The sequence below is a fragment of the Penicillium expansum genome (assembly GCF_000769745.1).
Source record: "Penicillium expansum strain MD-8 chromosome Unknown contig106, whole genome shotgun sequence".
Taxonomy (NCBI): Eukaryota; Fungi; Ascomycota; class Eurotiomycetes; order Eurotiales; family Aspergillaceae; genus Penicillium; species Penicillium expansum.
The window spans coordinates 284698-308312 of record NW_015971230.1 but is presented as its reverse complement, the minus strand read 5'-3'; the positions used below and the strand labels follow the sequence as shown (position 1 = coordinate 308312).

Below are 23615 nucleotides of genomic sequence, written 5' to 3'. Positions count from 1 at the left end.
ATCCTAGAACCGATATTGTGCAGAAAAGCAACGAGACAATCATAGTATTGTATCGGCCAAATCGATCTGCCATGTCGCCCGCCACGTATCGGCCAACGCATGAAGCAGCATTGAGAATCGCGAGAAGCTGATATGCAAACGCCGACGACCCCGTCAGGGCCTCCTTATCAGAAAGATGCTGTCGATCGAGATAGTAACGCGGCATGTACGTAATCGGGATGAAGTACGCCAAATCCGTCAAAAGAACTCCGGCGGTTGTGAGTGCCATGGCTCCTGTTCCATCCACGAAGACTTTATAATCTGGTAAAGTATCTCGCCAAGTTGTTTCAGCTCCTTTTCTGGGGGGGATTCTGCTTCGACACAATACCACGCTGATAGCGCAGAGTACAAGCAGCACAAATCCGAGGATCCGGATCGACCATCCCCAGCCAACTTGAGGGAGGAGTGATTGTATCATCAGGGGAAAGAGAACACCACCAAAACCGCCTCCTATAAATGCTATACCACTGGCAAGACCGCGGCGCTCCATGAACCAATGAGCAACGCAGCCCATCGATGGAGTAAGGAGAAGAGATGAGCCGATGCCAGTTATTATGGAGAATGACAAGAAGATCTGGTAGTATTCTGTGTCACCATTAGCAAGGAAAAGTCAAATTCAGCAGAGGGTACGAGCATATACGATTGTATGTGGCATCATATGAGAACCGATCTTACCTGTAGAGACACTGAGTGTGAAAATGCCAATCAGCGTGCAAATAGATCCCGCAATCATCATGCACGCGGGCCCATGGCATCGAAGGTCGGTCCAATTTGTACTCCACAGACCCAGTTCACGAAGGCATAGACTGAGAATATCCAGCCAAGAGTAGAGGAGGAAGCCTCTGGTAATATCACTTTGGATATAACGACCTCGAACATGCCGGATGTGTTATAGATACCCAGTGACGAGGTCAAGCCACACCATGCGCCCAATACCACCAACCAGGCATCGCGGCCACCCTCGGGATAAGTGATCTCGATCTTGAGAGGTGCTAGGTCGGCTGTTGTAGGGAGATGCGGCGATGGTTTTTCGATATCGGAAGTAGAAGAGTACGCGTTGCCGGTGAGCGTCTCTTTCTTATACAAGGCGTCCAAAGTATTTATCGGATGACTATATTCGGACATTGGCGCTATCTTCTCTGAGTGCTTTATTTTTCACAACTCGTGATAATCTGTAGAGATAAAGATAAAATAGAGAAGGCGATTTTTGGCTACCAGTAACTTGCGACCTTTTCGAAGATTTGTAGGTGATCTTCTTTTTTAAAACTGTCACGGGAATGGCGGGAGAGGCAGTGAACAAGAATGCGATTGAAGAGGGTATAAAGAAGTAAATAAAGCATAATATACCCTTCCAGTATGTCCTGGATATGTCCAATCAGTGGTAGGAAATAAAACTGAATGCATAGTGACCAATCGGAACGAAAGACAAAATTTGTACTCAAAGTATCCAATCATTAGTCTGCTCGGTTTAGGTACAGAGCCCAATCTCTCTGGAAACGGCCAGATCGGTTCAGTTCTAAAGGTGATCTCATGCGACATCCACACCATTTCATGGTAAATACACAGCGCGATGAAGTGCCTGGGGCTCCCAGATATTTCGGTTCTTGGAGAACCAGTCTTTATGCCATCTTGACCAAGTTTTTAATCAAATAGTACCTACATATACCTAGGTAGTTCGTAGTTCCTCTTCCGAATTGCCTCAATGTGTTCTCAAATTGACCAATCAGCAATGAGTGACTCAACGCATGACTCACAGGGATCAATCAGTAGAGAAATATATGTCTACTCTGGAGAAATGTTCTGACAAACATGCGTCTAGAAATCCATAGACCTCGGAATAGGAATGTGCAATGGAAATATCTGATCAAAATGACAAATTATTGTCTCACTTCTCATTCCAAAGATATTGACGGTCTTAGTACCGAGGCCCTAATAAGACAACTCGTCAGAATAAACAGTTATTTACGTCAACCGAAAGTCTGTCCTACTGGATTATGTATTAACATCTTTATAAGGGATTTTGGGGTACCCTCAAGGAAATCCGCTCCTGGCTATTGGCACCAATTTAGTTCTTGTGTACTCTGCACTATTGGTTTATTCATGAATTCCGAGAGATATGATATCAGCCTAGAATACATCGATGTACACCAAGCAAAAATTACTAAATTTTAGATCTGAATAAAGTACTAGAGGCCCTGCCAGACCTAGAGTGGCGGGGTATCAGCCAAGAGGCTGTCCATCATCCTGAAATAATATTAGCAACACGTCAGCATGGATTGCAAGGACAAACTCACGATTCGTGATACCGAGATCCAGGGATCTTAGTCCGCTCGATCAAAGCCCGAATATCTTGCACCTCCGCATCCGTCAAATCAAGAGAGACAGATTTGGTGTTCTCATCAAGATACTTGATAGACTTTGTTCCGGGAATAGGAATAATGTCAGAGCCCTGGGCAAGAAGCCATGCAATAGCAACTTGAGCAGGAGTGCTGCCGTGGTTGTTGGCAACATCTTTCAACCCCTGAACTAGTTCGAGGATCTTTGGGAAATTTTCCTGTGCATACTTAGGGAGCACGCGGCGGAAATCATTTTCGGGAATATCTGTGAACGATTGAATTTGTCCAGTTAAGATACCTCGACCAACGGGACTGTAAGCAATGACAGCGATACCGAGCTCACGGCAGGTAGTCAAGATATCGGTAGCGGAGGATTCAATGTCCAGAGCGAACGGACTGTATTCCACCTGGTATGCTGCAATGGGGTGGACAGCATGAGCACGGCGCAGAGTTGCAGCTGAACATTCAGATAATCCAAGGTGCTTGATCTTGCCTTGGCTAATAGTGTATCAGTGATGAGGTCTCTTGGTTCGAAGGGTGTGACTTACTTCTTCAACTCAACCATAGCCTCGATAGTCTTCTCAATAGGGGTCACACCATCAACCCGATGACAGTAGTAAAGATCAATGGTCTCAACCGCGAGTTTCTTCAAACTCTTCTCACAGGAAGCCTTGACATACTCCGGGTCAGAGCGGATTGTCTGGGTACCCGTGGCGACGTCGTATTGAATCGCAAACTTGGTGGCCAGGAAAATGTCATTGCGATTTCCTGACTTCTTCACCCACTCCCCCACTGCGTCTTCACTGTCGAAGTATAGGTCGGCTGTATCCCAGAATCGCGCACCGATCGAATGGGCATGTTCAAGAAAGGCTACCTTGTCTTCGAGGGAACCGGCAAATCCGTAGATACTGCCGAGGCTCATAAGCCCAACACCAACTGCGGGAACTTGGGGACCGTTGCGTCCAAGAGATCGAGTTGGAAGAGACATGGCTGTAATGATATCAAAGAGAATCCGAGTGAGAAGATGTGGACAGTGGAAGTAGAATTGTGAGTATTGTAGTGAGAGGAAAAGAATATCACGGTGTTAGCAGGACCTTTTATATTTGTAGACAGCTAGCCTGTTCAATCCTAACTCCGAATATCCTCGAATCTATCCGCAGCCCGAGTCCATTAGAAAGGGCGTCATTCACAACATCTCCATGATAGATGGATACATGTGGGTTTTTCAATAGTCTTCAGCCAATCACACCACTCAAAAAGCGAGCCCGCCAATCACATACTGGCGTAGTTAAGGATTAAGTCCGACTAGCTCCACACCCTTGAAAGGACCTCGGAACTCACTGATGTCTTCCTGGGGCCAGTCTTGAGAGTATGTTCTCTTATTCCCAACTGCTAATATGCATATGAAAGTCCCGCTAGTCCACAAAAAGGCCAAAACAGGCTGTAAGACTTGCAAGTAAGTATTTGCCCGTCCTCATTCTAGTACTCCCTAACTGGATCAAGAATCCGCCGGGTCAAATGTGACGAAGGTCGACCAGCTTGCCGACGCTGTGTATCAACCAGCCGAGTCTGCGACGGCTATGGCATCTGGGGGGGAGGTGGAAGCCCCTACGGGCAGCCACAGAGCAACCGGGCTCTATCAACCTACTGCACACCGGTCCCAGTTGGCAACCTCAGCTACGAGGAACAGCTGTGCTTTGACTGGATGATCAAACGAACCGCAAGAAAGTTCGCCGGTTTATTTCCATCGGAATTCTGGGAGACCTTGATTTTTCAATCTAGCGCACAGGAACCCGCCGTGCGTCATGCTGTCATTGCCTTGGCGTCTACGCATCGTGTCCAGCAGCGATATGCCCCCGCGCGGGATAAATATGACGAGGAGTGTTTCACTCTTCAGCAATATAACAAGGCAATTCAACACCTACGCACCAATACAACCCACAGTAGCTACTCTCTACGAGTAGCGCTGATTACGTGCATGCTCTTTATCACCCTAGAATACATGCGCGGGCAGTATCAGATGGGGAGTGCACATCTCCAATATGGCATGAAGCTCCTCTTCGGTATATCCGCACCACGTCACCCCTCATCCATGGTGCCGATCGTTCTGTCTCCTGAAGAAGACTTCGCCTATAACGCCCTAGTCGATGCCTATGTCCGGCTCGGCATTCAATCAGCCATATTCGGCCACGTGCCTTCACACGTGTATCTTGTAACAAAAGACCCACAAATCACCAGTCCTCCTCATACATTCACCTCACTCCTAGAAGCAAGACGCAGCCTAGACGACCTCTTGAACAGAGTTCACTGTCTAAAGAGTCATTACCACAACCACCACGCATCCCAGACACCAACCAACACCCAAGAAATGGTCAATACACAAAGCGTAATCCTTGCAGACCTATCCCTCTGGCATAAAACATACACTCTCTCACTTGCACGCCTCGAAACCACCAAGATATCGGGAAAAGATCAAACCGGCTACCTTCTCTTACGGGTGCACCACGAAATGGCCACAATAATGGCCTCAGTCTGCCTCTCACCAGAAGAAACCGAATCTGAGCTGATCTTTGACACCTACACCGAGAACTTCATCAATATAATGTCCGGCTTCCTCGATTTATGGAAATTGTGGGCAGCAGTAACCTTCAGCGAAAAGGATCTCTCTAAGTTAGCCACCGCCCCGGACGACCTGAAAGCCATCTTTCAGAACTTCAAGACGATGTCCGACATGGATGTGATCCTGGAGGCTTCTCTACTAGAACTTCTCGAAAAAGCCCCTATAGTCAACCACTACCTGCAGTCACCGGACTGTGGTAAGAACGGGTTCACGGTTGAGATGGGGTATATCCCGCCTATATACTACACAGCTCTTAAGTGCCGTGTTCCACGGATTCGGCGGCAAGCTGTGAGGGCGTTGAGGACTGCGCCGCATCGAGAGGGGGTGTGGAATGGTTCGATTCTGGCTGATGTTTTGGAGGAGATTATCAGGATTGAAGAGGGGGATTTTTATGCAAGCGATGTCTGTATCAATTCATCTGTGGGGCATATCCTGCCTGGGGATGAGGATTTGCTTGTGCCGAAAGTGCCGGCCGAAGCGAGGGTTTCCGATGTTAGGGTTCTTCTGCCGGATGAAGTTAAGGGGCATACTTGTGTTAGTTATCGGAGGAGAGTTGGGAGTAAGTGGGTGACTTTTAAGCAGAAGATTGGTACATAGGTAGCATGATACTCAAGTTTGCCTTGCTTGATTATGTAGTCGTTATGTAGTCGTTACTATAGGGATCTTTTGATCTTTTGATGACTGTCCAATAGAAGAAGTCACTAACATTATCTCCGCTGATCATAATCTTCTTTCATTGCTTATTGTACAATTTTTATATCACAGCCGTGTCAACGGCAATGGGTCGTGATTTCGTGACATGCTTCCCAGTATCCATATTACCCCAAAGATCTTGTCTTGTGCTTTTCCAAATTCATAATGACTGAAGTCTTATGCCTTGCATAACTATGTTACCTCCCTACCTTCTGACTTCGCAAAAATGCGGCCACCTGCTCATGTCTCGTGACAAAGAACATGCGCTTCCGATCCGACTTCCAAACCAGCACACCAATCTCCGCGGCATATTGGCAAGGGGCCTGGTATTCGGTCAGGCTGGTGAAATCCTTGAACAAAAATCCCGCCGTGGCCCGGAGACGGTCCCGCTCCAGTTGCCACAGTCTGATCTGATCTGTCACGGTAGGCGGGAGCACAGATGCCGGAACACCCTTGCCATTGGGTTGTGCAGCGCTGTGTTTCCGCAGCTGTGGGTGCGCGTGCGATAATAGGTACGAGATGATTTGATCGGCAGTGATTCCCATCTCGATGGCTCGGCGGACAGACTGTCTGGTGATTTTGCCAGTGACGAGATTGGGGAAGCGGTATTTGAGGTTTGTGAAGAGGGAGATGAGGGATATTTGTAGGGGTGATGAGGTGTAGGCGTAGAGTCGGTAGTTGGTCTCGATGATGATGAACCCGGAGCCAGAGCCACCAGACGGCCCCATTGGTCCAGTGAGAGAGCCTGTGACAGGGTTGCTCAAAGCACTCGAGTCGGATGTAAGCGTAGTTGCGAGACGGGTGGGATAAAATCGCGTCGCATCGGCGTCTTCTTGGTAGACAATACCGAAATCTGCGAGGTCCGCGAGAGTGCGGAGTTGGTTGGGTGTCATGTGGCTCTTGTCGTAAGAGGATCCGAGTTCCAGGCTGCTCAGAAGGAACAGGAACGAGAGAACCTCGACGCTATCCATGCCGATGGCCTCGGCGCTCTCCACATAAAGAATCAAGATATGCCAGACCTGAGTGTTCACGTCCTGAAGCACAAATCCGAACCCGTCCTTGGTGATGTCGACACGATTTCCTCTGATCTCAACTAGGTGTCCGGCTTGGAGAAGCTGTTTAACGCCCTTACTCAAATTGACCGTGTCGCGCTGTCCACTCAAGGCACTCGTTCCAACCATATACCCCATAACACCTTCCCACTGCCGTCTGGCGTATTCGTCCAAATCCGCGATCGAGGTAAGGGTGTGTTCCGGAGCTTGGGAGAATACACCGAAAGAGTGAGAGTCCTCGGCGCCCATCAGAGCTTGTCGAAGCGAAGCAGCGAACGGGTTGGTGATCATGTATGCACGGACATTTTCACCTGTGAGGGTCGTAGATAAAATGTGAAGTCGGCCCAATATTGAAAGCGCATTATCCCGTTCCCTTGTGTGAACACCGTCAGTAATGATTGGAGCTAGATCCGTCAGATAAGCCACTCACTTCTTACTCTCTGAGTTGACCCAAACTTCCAGATCGGCTGTTGGAAGAGGGTCTTTGAGATAGAGTAGAGCCATCACAAAACATTTTGCTGTTTGCACTGTTAGCACAACATTTCCCTTCCGTGTGGGTGAGGTCAACGTACCCAGATCTGGCAGCATGCGCCGGAAGATTGCAAGGGCTGTGGATGGCTGTTGGTATAATTTATAAAAGGTCGTCCCGGGGAGCCCCTCCAGATACTCCAGAGGACGGGATGTTGCACTCGCCATAATGAGCTGTGAGAAACCAAGTTCTCAAGCAACTGAAGAGAATAAAGTGCCTAGGCGAGGCGGTTGAGTGAAATGACGATGGTACGGTGACCGAAGCGGCCATAAAGTGCAGCTCCGGGATGCTCCCGAGCCGCCGGGTCAAGTACCATGTTGGACTTGGTAACCCTCCCTATATCATTCCATCTCCACAGCATTTGTCACTTTTATAGAAATGGCTTCTCTTAAGTTTGTCCGCTCGGTAATTACTAAGGTCTTCATCATCTGGCTTTCACTTATCACTAACGCATATCGCTATCTACAGGTCTGGGAGTCCTTCCGAGCTACCTCGGGTTTGGAGCCTCGGTATGGAATTTATCCAACTTGCCTCTAACTTTTGAGATATGAGGGGAACAAAACTAACATATTACTCCAATGTGACTAAAGTCTGTTGAATAATGTAAGTCTGATCCAGTTAGCTCGCGGTTCCATTGAACTTATCTGACCTCTACTATAGCTCCGTGTTACCGCCGCCAGGCCCGGAGTAGTCAACTTTGAGCTGGATATTCAGAAGGAGCATACAGTATGTCTCTTTTTCCTGCAGTATCTCTAGCAAACATCTCTGGGGATCTTATTAAAGACCCAACTTTTCACATGGAACCGTCCTCTCTGACATTTACATCTAGAACCGCCTGAATATTCTCCATGGAGGCACCATTGCGAGCATGGGTAAGATATCCTTGTATATGGCACAGACGTTGTGATACTTGGCTAAAGTATGCTCTAGTCGACCTCGGGGGCTCCTTGGCTGTGGCATCTCGTGGCTTGTTCGCGACGGGTGTGTCAACTGACCTGAATGGTAAATTTATAAAATAAGTATCCTATCTGACTTCTCTGTTTCTAATGAGGTCCTCTTCAAGTCACATATTTGAACTCAGGTGGCAAAGTTGGTGACCGAATCATGGCCGTATGTTGTCCATCTATTACTTCAAGTCTCTCAATACTACCAAACGGGTACTAACTTTTGACATTAGGAGGTGACTTGTGATAAATGTATGCTACCTGACTTTTACACCACGTCTATTTTTTCAATGTGTTGGCCACCAACTAACTAGCCTCGCTTAGTTGGCAAGACCCTTGCTTTTACAAACATCAAGTTCACGAACCCGGACGGACATGTCGTTGCCCGTGGGAGCCACACAAAGTGTGTACTCTATCCTATTTCCGAAAGTAAACTGCTAATATCACTTAGATACGTGGCCCAGGCTTGGAAGGATCCCAATAACATTGTGGAGGAAATGAACAAGCACAAGGGCCAATGAGAGCGAAATTGATATTACGATCGATGAAAGCAGAGCATTTTGGTCCAACAAGTCTTACATCTACTTCAAGTCCTTGAGAAAGACGCAAGAAAAGATCAGCAGACATTACAGCAGCAAATCCGAGTCGTCAGAGAAGACCGAGTATAGAACCCAACGATTTTGTTCATATCCCCAAATGATACCATTCTAGCTGAGATGAGAAATTTTACGCAAGTCAATATAATATGAACTACTCCTTCAAGAGCCCCTCAGAAAATAAAGAAGCAGAAAACGTGTGATAGGTCCAACAAATTCCTTTATTGAGTGGTGCTGTTGCCATTTGCGAAACAATTCATACAATATTTTCCTCCTCGTCATCGGCCCCCATAGCCTCATCCTCGTCCAAATAGTCATCTTCGCCAGCTGGCGCCGCATCCTCAATAGTGATATCTCCATCACCCATAGCCTTAACCTTGGCCTGTGTCATCTCAAACACATACTGTCCAAGGTGCTCAACACTCTCCATCGGAGTGCCCTCAATGGCGGCGTTCACTCCCCGCGACGACGGGAACATCTCGCCAGGCGCGAGCATGAGCTTATCCGGTCGTTGCAGAAGAAGGTCGAATGCGGGCTTGAGTTCGTAGCACGATTCGAAGACTTCCCGTCGGCCGAGAATGTACAGACCCAGCCGGGCGCGGGAGAGTGCTACAGTCAGACGGCGGACGTCGCGCAGGTATCCGACGCTGCGGGTACGAGTGAGAGAAAGGATCACGTCTAGAAAAATGTTAGCAATCCCGATATTCTGAGTGATGTAGATACGCTTTTGGAGTCAACTCACAATCATTCTGCTCTCCCTGGTAGCGATCCACTGTCGTCACAATCTTGGGCATTCCAAACATGGGGTTCTTTCCACAGCGGTGACTCAACACATCCCGGATCAAAGCTGTCTGCCCAGCATATGTGGCTAAGATCGAGATTTTAGAAGCAGGGTAGCCCAAGAGTCGCATGTACTGATACATGGCCACTGCGTACTCTGCTTCACCCAAATTCTGGATAAAGTGAGGTGTCGGCTCTCGCTCTCCGGAACCCTGGTAGTCGGGGACATTGATGAACTGGTAGTCGAACTGGAAACCGGCATTGGCCTGCTGGTATTCGGGGGCAGTTTCAACCACAGGAAGATCTCCGAGTTCTTTGTACCGCCAGCGGAAGAGCTCTGCAATGCTAGGTCGCGCGCGTCCCTGCTTATCCAAGTTGATCACCGGGACACCTAACCGTGCTAGTCGCAAGAAGAGACTTTGCTCGAAGTGGGCGTATTGACGGAAAGCCATGTTCTGAATTATGGGTGAGTTCTGGTGGTGATCACCGCAGAGAACAACACGCTTGAGAGGAAGTTCTCCGTTCTTCATGTTTTGCAGAGCGTTGGGAATGAAACTCTCAACCTCGGTAATCTGCGCAGCTTCTTCCATGACCACATTGTCGTAGTGGAAGCCTAGATCGGCAATTTCTTGCCGGCGCATTGCTGCGTGGGTCGAAGTCATCGCGATAATCCGGGCCTCCTTCACAAGAAGATAGTTCGCTTTATCGCGAGGTTGTCTCAAGATCTCGAATGGCCGGATGTCTTCCAACTCAGAAAAGATTCGAGCAATGTGGCGTTCGCAACCTGCAGCAGTGTCGATGATCGCCTCCTTGGCGGCTTCAAATTCAAACAGGGGCTGAGGAGCATTTGCAAAGTATGATTGGAACGGGAAGGATGCAATAATCTCTTCATTTGATGTTCCTTCGGAATTGGCTCGATCCCAGAATTTGGCCCATGTTGGCTGCACGTAAACTGTATTGAAGTAGCCTGCAGTCTCACATGAATTTCCATGCGCACCCTCAACCCCAATTGATGCTGCCAAGCGCATCACTTCTGACAGATAATGATTGCGGTTGTCAAGGAAGGATTCGACTCGTCCATACTTGCTGTAGTTGGAATCAGTGTCCAATTCTTCCTCGCCGTGACCCAGTCGCAACAAGTGCCGTTCGTCAATATCAAGGGCAATAATTTTCTGGAATAATTGATTGAGGGCTTGGTTGCTGTGTGCAATGAGTAGCGTCCGTTCGTTGGGGAAGTTGTGGTAGATGTTGTTAATGATTTGGGTGGTGACATCAGTCTTTCCAGTACCAGGAGGTCCCACGATAACAGTGAGTCCAGGCTGTGTTCCAGAAGCGATAGCTTCCACTTGGGCAGGTGTGAATCGGATTTTATTCAATTTGGGAGTGTCGACAGGATAGGGGCCAGGATTTGGTGGCTTGTATGTGGAAACACGCATACTGCTAGGCGCCAACCCTGTCTCTGTGGCCTGTTCCCGGCGTCGCTTCTTCGGTGCGTGAGACTCTGCCGCAGGCTCCTGGTTGACATATTCAAGAACGTATGGCGGGCCAAAGCTGGCATTCTCAGCGCCCGAAGGTTCAATGCCCGGGAAGCTTTCCACTAAATGAGACCAGTCCAAAAGTGTGTCTCGGAAGTCGACAGTGCTAAGTCGGTTTGGCAGCTGGGTGTATTGAGCACTAGCGGGATCTCCATAACCTAAGAAGATGTCCTGGAGCCAGGAAGGAAGCGTCATATCAGAGACAATAAGCTTTTGCATCGTCTGCAGAATTGACTTGAAGTTGTTCTCCCTGCCCTTTCTCCGTGCAACCACGTTGATGAGGGGGTAAATATCCGGTTTTCCGTGGGCCTGTTGGTCCTTATCGGCTTTGAATGCAGCCGCATCCAAGTTGACGATCAATCTTCTCGATCGTGCCCTGGACTGAGAGCCATTTGCCTGGCCAGGATATTGTCGCAATGCGCGGCCTTGCTCGTCAAGTACCTGCACGATCTCAGCCGTTCGAAGATGGGTCATCCGAGGGGCTTCAGATGCACCTTGTTCCGACTGCGATGAGCTGGACTGAACCGCCAAAAGATAGACGACGTCATCGGGACGAAGTGAGTCCCATTCTCTCCTAACATTATCTGCAAGCCTTCCCACCTCTATCGCGATCTCTGCTCGAACAAAAGCCGGGTTTGTTGCCCCGACCTTGGGTGGTGCGACATCAATGATAGCAGGCTTTGAAATTGGAATAGCCATTCGAGAGAATCCCTCAAAGTTTGTGCTTCCATCGCGTGTTGCCTTTGGCTGCATGCGTTTAACGAGGGACTCCATGTCCTTGCGGATTTGGAAAAATGCTTCTGATCGGTAGAGAAGGAAGGAGCGCCAAAGGAAATCTCCGAGACTCAAATACTGAAGATTCAACTTTGGGATTGCCAGAGGCCGCGATCCGTCGTATGTTTCATTCCTCAACAAGGCCGGGTCGTAAAGGGTTTCTTCTGTCGGAAGTGGGCTCAATTTCTCGACAGCTTCTTGGAAGGGCACCTTACGTTCATAAGAAGATGCCAAAACTTCCAGATAAAACTGACGGTCCGGTGTTACGTGCGATGATTTTGGGTAGCTTGTGCGGAATCCTAGGTGAGAGCAAAGGCTCTGGAGTTCCGACTCGTCTAGAGAAGATAGCTGTCCCTCTAGATCCGCTCGCTGCGCAATTGACCCCATATTAGAGAGCGCGAGAATCATAAGCTTGTCCTTGAACAGCTTCATTGAGGTTCTTTGCAACTGGGCCAGTTCCTGGCAATGCAGGTCGTAGACTCCCTGCGGAGAAAGAGCTTCGCCAGAGTAATCATCAATTGCAAATTCGACAAAATGTTTGAGAAGGCTGTGGAAGTCGCGGAGAAGGGCGTTCTCAGGCACACGGTAGAGCTGTGAAAGTCGAATAACCGACAGAAGGTTGAGGTCCTTCAACAGCGTGTTCACGTAGCGCCTCGTGGGAAGTTGGCTTTCGAGATCAACCAAGAGCTCAAGGAAACGTTCACAGTATAGCAAGTTCTCGGCCTGGTCCTTTTCGGGTCCGTTCAACCTATGAAGGAAATCCAAGAGCATCGTGTATAGCCATGAACGTTCGAAGCGCATCTTTGCTTTCGCCGCTTCATCTCCAGCCTCATATCGTTTTCCAGAGGCTCTCCATGCCTTTTTCAGTGTCGGGGCCTTAGTAATAATACGATCCCTAGCCTCCTCACTAGCCAGGTTGTGCCAGACCGAGATAGAAACGAGGGGAGCACATTCTTTGCGGATCAGGACGTTCTCAAGCGACTGGAAGGCACTGATAATAAATGATATGATAGAGAGTCGAGAGCGAGTCGGAAGTGAATGATCAATGCTCATCGAGAGAATACGGTGGAAGAGATTGGAGAAGTCATCGGCACGGTCGGTGAAGATATCTGTAACTGTCAGCTTCGCCGCGTTATAGATCTCGTCGCATTGACTCACCCCATATCGGCAAGTGCTCGCGATGCTTGACGCTGACGATCAATGCAATCAACAATACATGATGGTTCGACGCATCCTCTGTGTAAGTCGGCCAAAGGAACCTGGAGAACAGTGTTAGTGTTAGCCCTAGGTATGAATAGAGATAACGTACTTCTCAAGAATGTTCAAGTTCTCTAGGATCAATAGTGAGCGACTGTTGAAAGCCTCTGCTTCCAAAGGATCCCACAATTGCTTCTTGATGACATCTGGTTTGGCCTTGCGGACCTTCGTGTTCAGCCAGTGGGCCTTGGCTAGCTGCACCCACGGGCTTTCTTCACGAAAGTCCACCACTGTAGGCCTGGATTCGAGACTCTGCGCCATCGCAGGAGTCAATAGTTTCCTTAACCTAATAAATTGGGGTTGGTCAAGGAGGGGTGGATTGGCGCAGTAGGGAACATCTGAATTAGTGAAGCTGGGGGAGCTTTTCAAAAAGTCTTGGCTTTCAATTCCGCCGAGCCGCAGTCCTCAATCAATCCGACCACTTTGTTTCCCCCTTCCTACACCCATCTAAACTTTCTTCTTTCTCTTGTAACACGTCTTCAAAAGACGATTGAGGATACCCTTGAGAAGAAGCTGAAGATCACAATCAAGAAAATCACAAGGCCCCTAAGACGCTTGAGAAGACGCCTACGAACACGCTCGAGACGACACTCCGAAACGACACTCCGAGACAACACTTTGAGATAACCCCTTGAGGGTCCCTTACAAAGGCGCCTGGTTAGACACTTCAGAAAATGGCGAACGAGGACGTTGCCGGTGTCCAGGTCTACAAAAGACTAGTGGATAGTCTCCTGGATCGCGCCGCGCAGGTCAAGCCCGACAAGCAGATCGAACCCCCTATGACCGAGACACACCTGGGCGAATCGATATGGCAGATGCCGTCTGAGGATGACAAGGCTACAAAGCACTTGAGCGCACAGACTAAGCTTGCAGCCGTGGAAATCGCGTTTCGCGAGAAGTTCTATCGCGTTTTGGTACGGCTCGTACAAAGCTCTAGTCCCCAGGGCATTGTTAACATTCGTCATAGGCCTCGACTTCCATCGATGACCCTGCTTTCATTCAAATCTGGAACCTCCTCGACATCGTCTCCATCTTTTCTGATAATGGTCAGTTTCCCCACACCATCCGCAGTCCATACGGTTCTAACAACCATCAGAACAATGCGAACCCGGCCTTATTTTCTGGCTCATTGAAGAGCTCTTGGATAGTCAAACTATCAATGGCTGCCGCAAGGTGTTCGACTACTTGGAGTCCCGAAGAGAGAGGAACACCAAGGTTAGCATGGCCCCTCATCTACTGGATCTGTCGCAAAGCTGACCCCGCAAAAGAAACACTTCAAACAGAAAAGCTTAGTTATTCTACGATCATGCAATGAGCTTCTTCGCCGGCTCTCGCGTGCAGAAGATACAGTGTTTTGTGGCCGGGTGTTTATCTATCTCTTCCAAAGTTTCCCACTCGGAGACAAGAGTTCGGTTAACCTTCGCGGCGAGTTCCACTCTGAGAATGTTACAACTTTTGACGAAATTGCGAAAGAGTCTACCGAGAAAAAGGAGCAGGATACAACAATGACTGAAGGGGCCGAACCCACGGCACCGGGAGACGCAGTTGCGGGCCTGGCTGAGACCTCGAAAGTACCCAAGGTTGTTGTTTCTACTGGTGATGAGAAGAAATCAGATGAGGTCGACTTAAACACGCTTTACCCGCTATTCTGGAGCCTTCAGGCCTATTTCTCCGCACCGAGCAAAATGTTCGACGCTGAACGGTTTACGTCATTCAAGACTGGAATGGAAGCTACACTGGCTGCATTCAAAAGCATCAACACTGAAATGGAAAACGAGAGCTCTGCCCGAGCCTCAGAAGATGCTCGCAAATCGAACAAGCGCAAGCGCATCTCAGACGGTACTGAAGTCGCCACCAGCTTCAACCCGAAGTACTTGACCAGCCGGGATCTGTTTGACCTTGAAATCAGCGATACTGCCTTCCGACGACATGTTCTTGTTCAGGCTCTTATCCTCCTCGACTTTGTGCTTTCTCTCACGTCGAAGTCCAAATCACGCCTGGCCAATACGACGAACAAGTCCGTTCTCTACGGTTTCACTTTGAACGAGGAGGATACCAAATGGGCGACCAGCATGCGAAAAAGTATCGAGGGATATCTGCAGCAAGGGCCCGGGGGCAAGTTCTACTATCGCATGGTTGACACGGTCTTGTCTCGAGACAAGAACTGGGTGCGGTGGAAAGCCGAGGGCTGTCCATTGATTGAACGACCGGCCATCTCGGCGGCGGAGTATACGACTTCCCGCGAGCATGCCACTAAATCTTATGCCAATAAACGCCTCCGTCCTTCCCCGATGGGCTCTCTCGATTTGAAGTTCCTTGCCGACACCGAGGCACTGAGCAATATTGAACGTCTCAAGGAATCCGACCGATACAGCGTTCCTTCCGCGGACTCCTTCCTGAAAGGTATCATGGATGATGAAATGGACATTGATATGGCGATGACCGATGAGGACAAGGCGATTGCCGAGGGCGCTAAAGCCAGCAAGTCCTGGCGAATCTTGCGTCTTGCTGCGAAAGGAAAGCTCGCCGCATTCGACAAAATTGGAGAGGGCAACCTACAGGTCTTGTTCGAGACTGCTACAGCAACTGAGGATAACAATGAACTCGGTTCCTCCGGTGATACCAAGGATATCTCCCAGTCCCTCGATGGAGCTCAGGACCTGCCTGTTGAAACCAAAGAGCCTGCTGAATCCGAAAAGCCAGTTGAGGGTAAAGTCGAGGAAACTTCTAGTCGCTCAGAGAGTGCTCAGGACCTTCCGGATGTGCCCCAGGGCATAGATGAGCAGGAAATGCAAGTTGAAAACAAAGACGTCATCAGCGAAGAACAAGACCCAGCCAAGGATGATCACAACGAACAGGCCCTTGCCGCCGCTAGCGCCTCGAAAGAGGACTCTGCCACGTAAAGCCAGATTGTGGCTTGAAGATATTTTGTTGGATAATCAATGGCTCTGACCCCCTTTTGTCCGGAGAAAATCCCCCAATGGGCACTGTCTGGCGCAGTCACGCCGCGACCAACCACATCCAGTCTATCCGGGCAAATTTGCAGGATTTCCTCCCGTAAATGTCATGGCGCCGTTGATGCCGTGATCTGGGAGCGAGATCACTACATCCGTGCACCTGCATTATCTGTGACACATCTGCTGGAACGATTCCGCACTTGGTTTTTATTTCGAATAATACGAATATCAGAGTGCGTCCTGGATCATCCCTGCAGGCAGACTTGAAGCTGTATCTGGCCTTTCCCTTTTTTTTTCCTTTTTCAAGAACCCCACCCCTCTTCAGGGCCGCCATCAGTCCAGCTTCATCGGAGCAGAATCGGACAACGATGTCGCTTAAATCGAAACAAAAACACAAACCAATTGGACCCATTGGCCGATTGCGGGCACTCCTAAACCAAATCCAGCATTCTACGGGGAGCGGGTCAAAAGCAGAAGCTATGAAACTTCATACCTGGGGCAATGGAGAAAGACCTCAATGAATTAGCTAACGTGGAGCCTACGATTCTTTAACTGATCGGCAACTCTAATACAAATGACTTGAAAGGGTTCCTGCATGAAGTAGCTAAAGTAGAAAAAGAAATAATTACGTTCTGTCCATGTTCTCCAGAACTCGCTAATTTCTCACAAGTGGCGTTGGCGTGACAGCCATGTTTCACTTGTCCATTTTTTTAATTTTTTTTTTGTATCAATGAGAAACTAGGGTAAGATTAAGTGGTGTCTTACGGAGTAGGCAGTAAAATTAAGCGACTTGATTCGAACCAAATCAATCAAAAAAAAGGAGAGAATATGGAGAGAATATGGAGTAAGTCTCCAGGAGCCGTACATCATACTCTGTCTTCCGTACTCCGTACATAAGATCACAAAAAAAAAGAACCCCATTGAACCATTAATTGCAGAAGTGGGCACTATTTTTCCCCCTTGTCCACTTAGTTTGGCCCCCTTTTTTTTTAGAAGAATCCTTCACTTCGACGGATTAAGGAGTACGGAGTACGGAGTAGTTCATGACGATATAGTACAATATACTCCGTTGCAGAACAGGGTTCGAGAAGAACCAACGAAGCCCCCAAAAAGAAAATCGCGCACTGATCGTATGGGGTCCAATGCACCTATGTAGAGTAGACTATTCAGTGTCCACTACTCTGTAAGGTAAGCAAATCAAATCCAAACCACATGGGAAGTCCAACAGTCTGAACCACTATCGACACAAGCGTCAAGTTTGATCTCCACCAGTGGACACCCGCTATACAAGAGACGGAAGGAGGTATAACGGTGGCCATGTGGCCCGATCTGATGCACTGGCCATGTGGAACTATATTTTACATTATTGATTTTTCTAAACCGTATATGGAATGGAGTGTACGGAGGACGGAGTGTGGATGTACCGACAAGTATGGTTGAAGATGTCAAATAAAGTCCGTGGGATTTTTCTTTTTTTTCTTCTTTAATCTGTTTATGGATCCACTCTGTTTCTTTTTAGGCAAAAGTCGATATTCAATTCGCTAGATCGGGAAGTATACATGTATACGGAGTACAGAGGACATGTATACTAAATGTATATGTCTTTTTAGAAGAATATAGGTTATCTACTCCGTACTCCGTGCCATGTTCTCTATTCTAGATGTACTTTGTATCACTCCATACTGCACAGCCTATTGTATAAATTATTATATAGATTAATTCTCGCTTTAGTCAAGGGGGAAAGGGTCTCATCCTGCCAAGAGATCGGCTTGCGTCACCCACTGAATATTCTTAAGTCCGATGGATTTAAGTGTTAAGGATTACAGGGTATCTACGTATGTTGTATGTATAGCATAGTAGCTTATATGTTACTACACCATGTCCATGGATGTAATGCTGTATGTACGGAGTACGAGGTAGAAAAATACACTCGATCTGGTTTCCCCGCACAGCACGTTCCAGAAGGGAGATTGCAAGGAAGAAGAACATCATACGTTGCAACGGTATGATCCTGATCCTTCTTAATTTTAATTTTAATTTCTGTATCTTCCGGTATTTTTCTTAAAAACAAACAGAAGAGAAAAAAAAGAATTTAGAACGATCGTCATTCCGACCGTGCGATCGAAATTCAACGGCTCCGAGTTTTCTCCTCCGAGATCCACCTTGGCGGTTCCCGAGGCCTTTCAAGATTATACTTTGTATACTACAGTATACGGAGTAGTTGTAGTTCTATATAACTAGGTACCTAGGTATGTACATGTAGGTATAGGTATATAATTCCGTGGGAAAAAAAAATCCAAGATAAGACATAAGTTATCTATGACTTACTATTAATCCTATTCGATATCCGATATACCCCCGATCCTCTTCAGGCCTTTCTGACCCACAATCTCAATCTATCATAAAGTGCACAACACACGGAGTACCGTTAACGCCTCATTTCACCTGCGACTTGAATTGTTTCACATTGTGGAGATTTCCAGGGGAGCTGTCTCTCCTACCGAACCATGGTATACAACATACATACTCTTGCTAAATACATATGTACCTAAATACCTAGGTACCTAGGTACGTACCTAGGTAGCCCCTTATCTAATTCTATTTTCTCTGCGCAAGGTCCGCTTGGTGGTCTTTCCTGAACCAGCTAACCGCCGTTCTAATTGATGGAACTATCGAATTTTCCTTCGGACGAGGCTCTACAAATGTTATATCGCTCCGGATAAACTGGAGCCATTTCCGAAGTTTCAATATTGCCAATATAGCACTCTATATTGGTTCATTCGTTCTTAATTGGAAGATTTATCTATATTTATCTTTTTTAATATGTTCTCCCCTTTTTTTCCAGTTTTTATTAATTTTTACAGGTAATATCTCCAATCTCGACACCTTCGCTTCTTTCCGAGGCAGAGTGGCGGGCAGCCCGCTGAGTGGCTGTTTCTTTAGCCCCGAGGGTCCGGCTTAGGGTGCCGCTGGGACCCAACACGCCACTAAACACCGGTCCTTCCCACATGGCCTGGTATGCGCGTCCCGAGGGTCTTCTATCTGTAACGCAAGAGGGGGGTTTTTCTTTTTCTTTTTCTTTTTCCTTTTTTTTTTTTTTTGGTTCTTCTTTTTCCCTACAACATACTCCGTACAGAGTATACACATCAGAACTAACTTCCAGTCAATTCTACTTCCTTCGATATAGAAAACAAAAGATATACAAGTAGGACCATTGTCTCTCTCCTTTATCTTCATTTCTTTTTTTCTCCGGGTCTCGGGGTCCCGCAGGACCCATTTATCACCTTTATCGTCCAAGCTGACTTGGACGTGGTGGTTCCCAGCCTTTCAGCTTAGACAGACCATACGATTCCGACATTCCCACATTCCCACGGATCCATGACCCCTGGAACATTCCGCGGTCATTATAATAGAGTCTGTTCTCTTCACAGTCTACGGAGTAGCTATTCTCTTACCCCGTATTTAGACTCTTCAGTACCTGTCACATCGTATCCAGGGACGCCTTATGTTATACGGGTAAAAGGGCTTAGGCCACATATGGGCATTGGATCGGAGGCTACGATTTTATTCTCCGAGACGATCCTTTTAGTTTCTGATGACCCTAATCTGTATTGTCCCATACCATCTATACCATCTGTAACCTGATGTTTTACCAACGAGGTTAACGGCTGCCGCTATGGACCGTTTGGTATAGGATCTTCATCCAGGTAAATAGATCTGGCGCTGATCTGTGGACTCGCCGAGTCTGTGATCTGTTGGACTTTCTACACTGTATGTTGTACTCAGTACTCCGTACATGTACAACATGATAATCCCACCCCTCAGGCCCACTCTCTGAGAATTGATTTCGTTGAACAGCCTGTATTCTATCTTGGTTTTTCCTTTTTCGACTTGGAATATTCTCTCATCTATATAGGCTACCAAAAATGAAGAGGTATATCATTTCCAAGTTGCAAGTTGTATACTTTGTACATGGGATTTATCGGGTGGCCAAACTGGTGGACCCTGGGGCCATTCCGTTTAATATCCCTGTATTTCCACTGTTACCTCGCTTGGCTATTAAGACCTCTTTGCCTCACAGGATATCTCCGGTCGATCCTAGTCTAGCGGCGTGTGTTCCAGGTACCACATTTTCACTTTGGTGGATGCTTCTCTCGCAACATCTTATAGTTACTGCCCAGCTGCGTAACGATCATCAAAATCAATCGGATCCGATCTCAGATCCAGGAAAGGGAAAGGGAAAAAAATAAATAATAAATAATAAAGGCTGGAGACAGCTGTCCCGCTTGACGTCTTATCCTCGTTTAGGCCTTGTTTTTTCCCTCTTTTCTCCTCTTCTGGAAGACACACCGGTTCCTTTTCACCTGACATACTTTTTGGCGCCTATAATCTCCTTTCTTATTTTCTCTAAAAAATCTGGAACAAAGCAGCTTCACCCTTTACTTTAATTGCAGAAGAAACCCTGACCCTTTTTTTTTTTTTAAACGGCACTTCCATCAGACCCACCAACGTCTCATATCGGGAGTCTACCGTTTCCTTTTTGGGCTAGAATTTCTCCTATTGTTTCTGTTGACGAAAAGTTCTTGACTCTACTTCTTCTTCCTTTTCAAAGGAGAACTTGTCTTTGGTTTTGAACTATCCTGGGTAAGGGCAACACATACACATATACACACATACCCAAACCACAGACCCGTACCATGTCAGTCGGTGGCCCTTGTCTTTGGTTACCTTCGTTATCTTCGCCAGTTCCTTCGCCCCTATCTACAGTCTCATCTCACCTATCAGCTCGAAATAGCGAGAGACTCTCTTTAGGGCCCAGGACTATCTCACCACGGCTATCTGTGCAAAAGAAAGAGGAGCCTGGCGTTCCTGTTCCTGTGCACGTTCCCGCTCGTCCCGTGGAGATGCAACCGACTGATTATAAGGCTGAGAACGCCTTGAATAACCCGGTGGCACAGCCCGTCAGCATGGGTTCAGCGCCGTACTTGGAGAGAGATGTTGCACGGGATACGATCAATCACCGGTTGGAGGCGGCGAAACAGGATATGCTTCCGCGTGTTAAGTTGGAGATTCCGAGTCTGAATCAGCGGGGCTTTTCGACTGTTCAGCCCCTGGTCGGGCACGGTGATCATTCCGAAGAGACCGGTGTTTCTTCGTTTTCGGGCCCGCATGACCCAAGAGACGATCACGACAGAGAATCGACAATCAGCCCTGATGACGATAAGGATATGATGGGTAGCGATGACAATAGATCACCTTCAATGGAGAAGAAGAAGATGAAGCGTTTTCGGTACGGTACTTTGTCTTCAAGATTCAGCGCATTGTTGCTGACAGAAGTATAGTTTAACACATAACCAAACCCGCTTTCTGATGAGTGAGTTCACTCGCCAGGCACATCCCGATGCGGCTCATCGAGAACGTCTGTCGAGGGAAATCCCCGGGTTGACCCCGCGTCAAGTGCAAGTCTGGTTCCAAAATAGGTAGGGTGTTTCAACTAGTTGAATCGTCCGTCCTTGACTAATCTCGATGTACTGTCAGGCGAGCGAAGCTCAAGCGTCTCACTACGAATGATCGGGAGAGAATGCTCAAATCTCGAGCCCTTCCTGACGATTTCGATACCACAAAAGTTCTCCGCACGCCCTTTGAGGGCAAGCAATCAGGTGTCACGCCAGTGGCATCTCCACAAGGCTACGGCGTTCCAAATCCAGACTTCGGGGCTTTGAGAACACTGCGCACCGATTGCTACGCCCGACCAAATGAAGACGAGTATCTTGTCTCGCCTCTCAGCTCTGCATCGACAGCGGGAACCTACATGTCCTCGACTGGAGGACGAAATGACAGCATGTCTCAGTCCAACGTGATGTTCCGACCTGCTGCGTCCGCTTCTATGTCCGATTTACATAGAACCATCCGCAACGATTACCCAATCACCAGATCAAGCAGCTTGTCCGACGCATCGGCCCATCCGTCGCCATATGCGGGGTATCCTATGCACAATCGCTTCGCGGGACCGCAGCCAAACCAGCCAGGTCTGCCGTATATGAGACGACCCATGGAATACGCTATGCCTCGTCATCCAGGTATGGGACCCTATGATCAACATCAATCATTTGAGGGCTCGGTGTCGCCAACGGACACTCAAGGCTCACAGATTACCTATGACATGAACAATCTAGGTTAGTCTTCTCTCCCTCTCATGACATTCTCCAGCCAATTCTCTAACATGATGGTTTCATCCAGGCCCCCAACAACCAAACTACAGTCTTGGAATGGGCTCTCAATTACCGACCCAAGGTCGACCCATGGCCACTATGCAGAGCCTGCCAGTCTCGGCAGCACAAGATTATCGGCCTTATCCCTACGACACCACCGCAGGCCCAATGGGCACACCAATTCCTTACACACAAGCAAACACCTCGACTCTGAGTCTCCCAACTTCAGAGCCACCTTACAACTACCCCAACTATATTCAGCAGTGAGGGGAGCAAGACAGTGGGCTTTGAAGAAAAAAAAAGAAAGAAAGAAAGAAAGAAATCGACTGCCACTTGTCTGCTATACGACACCCTCGTTTTGCTTTCCATATCCTCCCTTTCATCTCCATCTCATCTCTCTCCACCTTCTGGTTAACTGGTTAGCTGGGTTAACCAAGGATCCGTGATCTATATCAGCGAGCATTAATCATTAATCATTTTCATAGCGTTCATCATTTCTGGTTTCTGGTTTTTGGGCTTTCTTTTTTGGGCTTCTTCTGTCTTGTGTTATCAATTATCTTTCTAAAAACTTTTTTCATGTTGTTGTCATTTTTGTCGTGTTTCTTTTGGTCTGGTCTGGAATCTAGCGATCATTGTCTGGGAGACAGTTTGTCTAATATTAATTGTTTATGGCATAGCCTCGGGGTGAAAGGTCGAAATGGTATAGAGATGCTATTGTGTTTAGAAGCAGACAGACCATCAAGTCTACAATTCACTTGAACTAAATAAATTAAGTGTTCCTTGACATTTTTCTACTTTCATGGCACTGTGAACACCCCAATATTCAATTCTTTACTCTGTACGGAGTACGGAGTAGGTAGCATCGGACTTTTGACTCAGCAAGGTCAGAGCTCCCGATGCAACTAAACAATAGTTCCCTTGCCTGCATACCCCTAACCCCCCTAACACAAACCTTGCAAGTACGGAACAACCCAACATAGGTCATCCAAATCTTAATCGTCGAATTAGAATCAAGACAAAGGTCATCAGATTCTTCTCGTCTCTTCACATCCACCCTCAGGCCACATCACCCAGCCACTTAAGAGGCGTGTATTTGCTTGTCTCCAGGATGGGCCAATCAGCGTCCACCGAAAATGAACATTGCACCACGTGATACAGTACCTTCCAGCCAATAAGACTACAGCAATTGATAATCATCATTCACCCTCTGACGCATGCAGAACAGTATAAAACCATCTCGTAGAAGCATTGTAGTATTTTCTTTCCAGACACTCTCATCTTGATTCAAAAA

General features: G+C 47.7%; 8 protein-coding genes across 8 annotated transcripts; 4 read left to right on the top strand and 4 right to left on the bottom strand.

Moving 5' to 3' along the window:
* Nucleotides 1-771: 771 nt before the first annotated feature.
* PEX2_035270 (uncharacterized protein) lies at nt 772-1164 on the bottom strand (the record flags this gene model as incomplete). The annotated part of the gene is made up of 1 exon (XM_016740802.1): nt 772-1164. One exon carries the CDS (start codon nt 1162-1164, stop codon nt 772-774), a length of 393 nt encoding a protein of 130 aa, XP_016601415.1.
* Nucleotides 1165-2243: 1079 nt separating this feature from the next.
* PEX2_035260 (Aldo/keto reductase) lies at nt 2244-3363 on the bottom strand (the record flags this gene model as incomplete). The annotated part of the gene is made up of 3 exons (XM_016740801.1): nt 2244-2283; nt 2334-2873; nt 2924-3363. 3 exons carry the CDS (start codon nt 3361-3363, stop codon nt 2244-2246), a joined length of 1020 nt encoding a protein of 339 aa, XP_016601414.1.
* A 415-nt stretch (nt 3364-3778) lies between these two features.
* On the top strand, nt 3779-5592 carry PEX2_035250 (Zn(II)2Cys6 transcription factor domain-containing protein; the record flags this gene model as incomplete). The annotated part of the gene is made up of 2 exons (XM_016740800.1): nt 3779-3831; nt 3879-5592. The coding sequence occupies 2 exons, from the start codon at nt 3779-3781 to the stop codon at nt 5590-5592; spliced, it is 1767 nt and encodes a 588-aa protein (XP_016601413.1).
* A 293-nt stretch (nt 5593-5885) lies between these two features.
* Nucleotides 5886-7436, bottom strand: PEX2_035240 (TFIIH/NER complex subunit TFB2; the record flags this gene model as incomplete). Its single annotated transcript, XM_016740799.1, has 3 exons — nt 5886-7113; nt 7171-7258; nt 7313-7436. The coding sequence occupies 3 exons, from the start codon at nt 7434-7436 to the stop codon at nt 5886-5888; spliced, it is 1440 nt and encodes a 479-aa protein (XP_016601412.1).
* Nucleotides 7437-7647: 211 nt separating this feature from the next.
* On the top strand, nt 7648-8734 carry PEX2_035230 (PaaI family thioesterase; the record flags this gene model as incomplete). Its single annotated transcript, XM_016740798.1, has 9 exons — nt 7648-7778; nt 7860-7872; nt 7930-7995; nt 8099-8141; nt 8200-8271; nt 8333-8379; nt 8447-8465; nt 8538-8616; nt 8665-8734. The coding sequence occupies 9 exons, from the start codon at nt 7648-7650 to the stop codon at nt 8732-8734; spliced, it is 540 nt and encodes a 179-aa protein (XP_016601411.1).
* Nucleotides 8735-9065: 331 nt separating this feature from the next.
* Nucleotides 9066-13416, bottom strand: PEX2_035220 (RNA helicase aquarius; the record flags this gene model as incomplete). Its single annotated transcript, XM_016740797.1, has 4 exons — nt 9066-9487; nt 9552-13007; nt 13057-13157; nt 13208-13416. The coding sequence occupies 4 exons, from the start codon at nt 13414-13416 to the stop codon at nt 9066-9068; spliced, it is 4188 nt and encodes a 1395-aa protein (XP_016601410.1).
* Nucleotides 13417-13829: 413 nt separating this feature from the next.
* On the top strand, nt 13830-16058 carry PEX2_035210 (THO complex subunit THO1/HPR1; the record flags this gene model as incomplete). The annotated part of the gene is made up of 4 exons (XM_016740796.1): nt 13830-14069; nt 14123-14201; nt 14252-14370; nt 14424-16058. The coding sequence occupies 4 exons, from the start codon at nt 13830-13832 to the stop codon at nt 16056-16058; spliced, it is 2073 nt and encodes a 690-aa protein (XP_016601409.1).
* A 4751-nt stretch (nt 16059-20809) lies between these two features.
* PEX2_035200 (homeobox domain-containing protein) lies at nt 20810-22591 on the top strand (the record flags this gene model as incomplete). Its single annotated transcript, XM_016740795.1, has 4 exons — nt 20810-21402; nt 21455-21592; nt 21651-22288; nt 22353-22591. 4 exons carry the CDS (start codon nt 20810-20812, stop codon nt 22589-22591), a joined length of 1608 nt encoding a protein of 535 aa, XP_016601408.1.
* Nucleotides 22592-23615: the final 1024 nt, after the last annotated feature.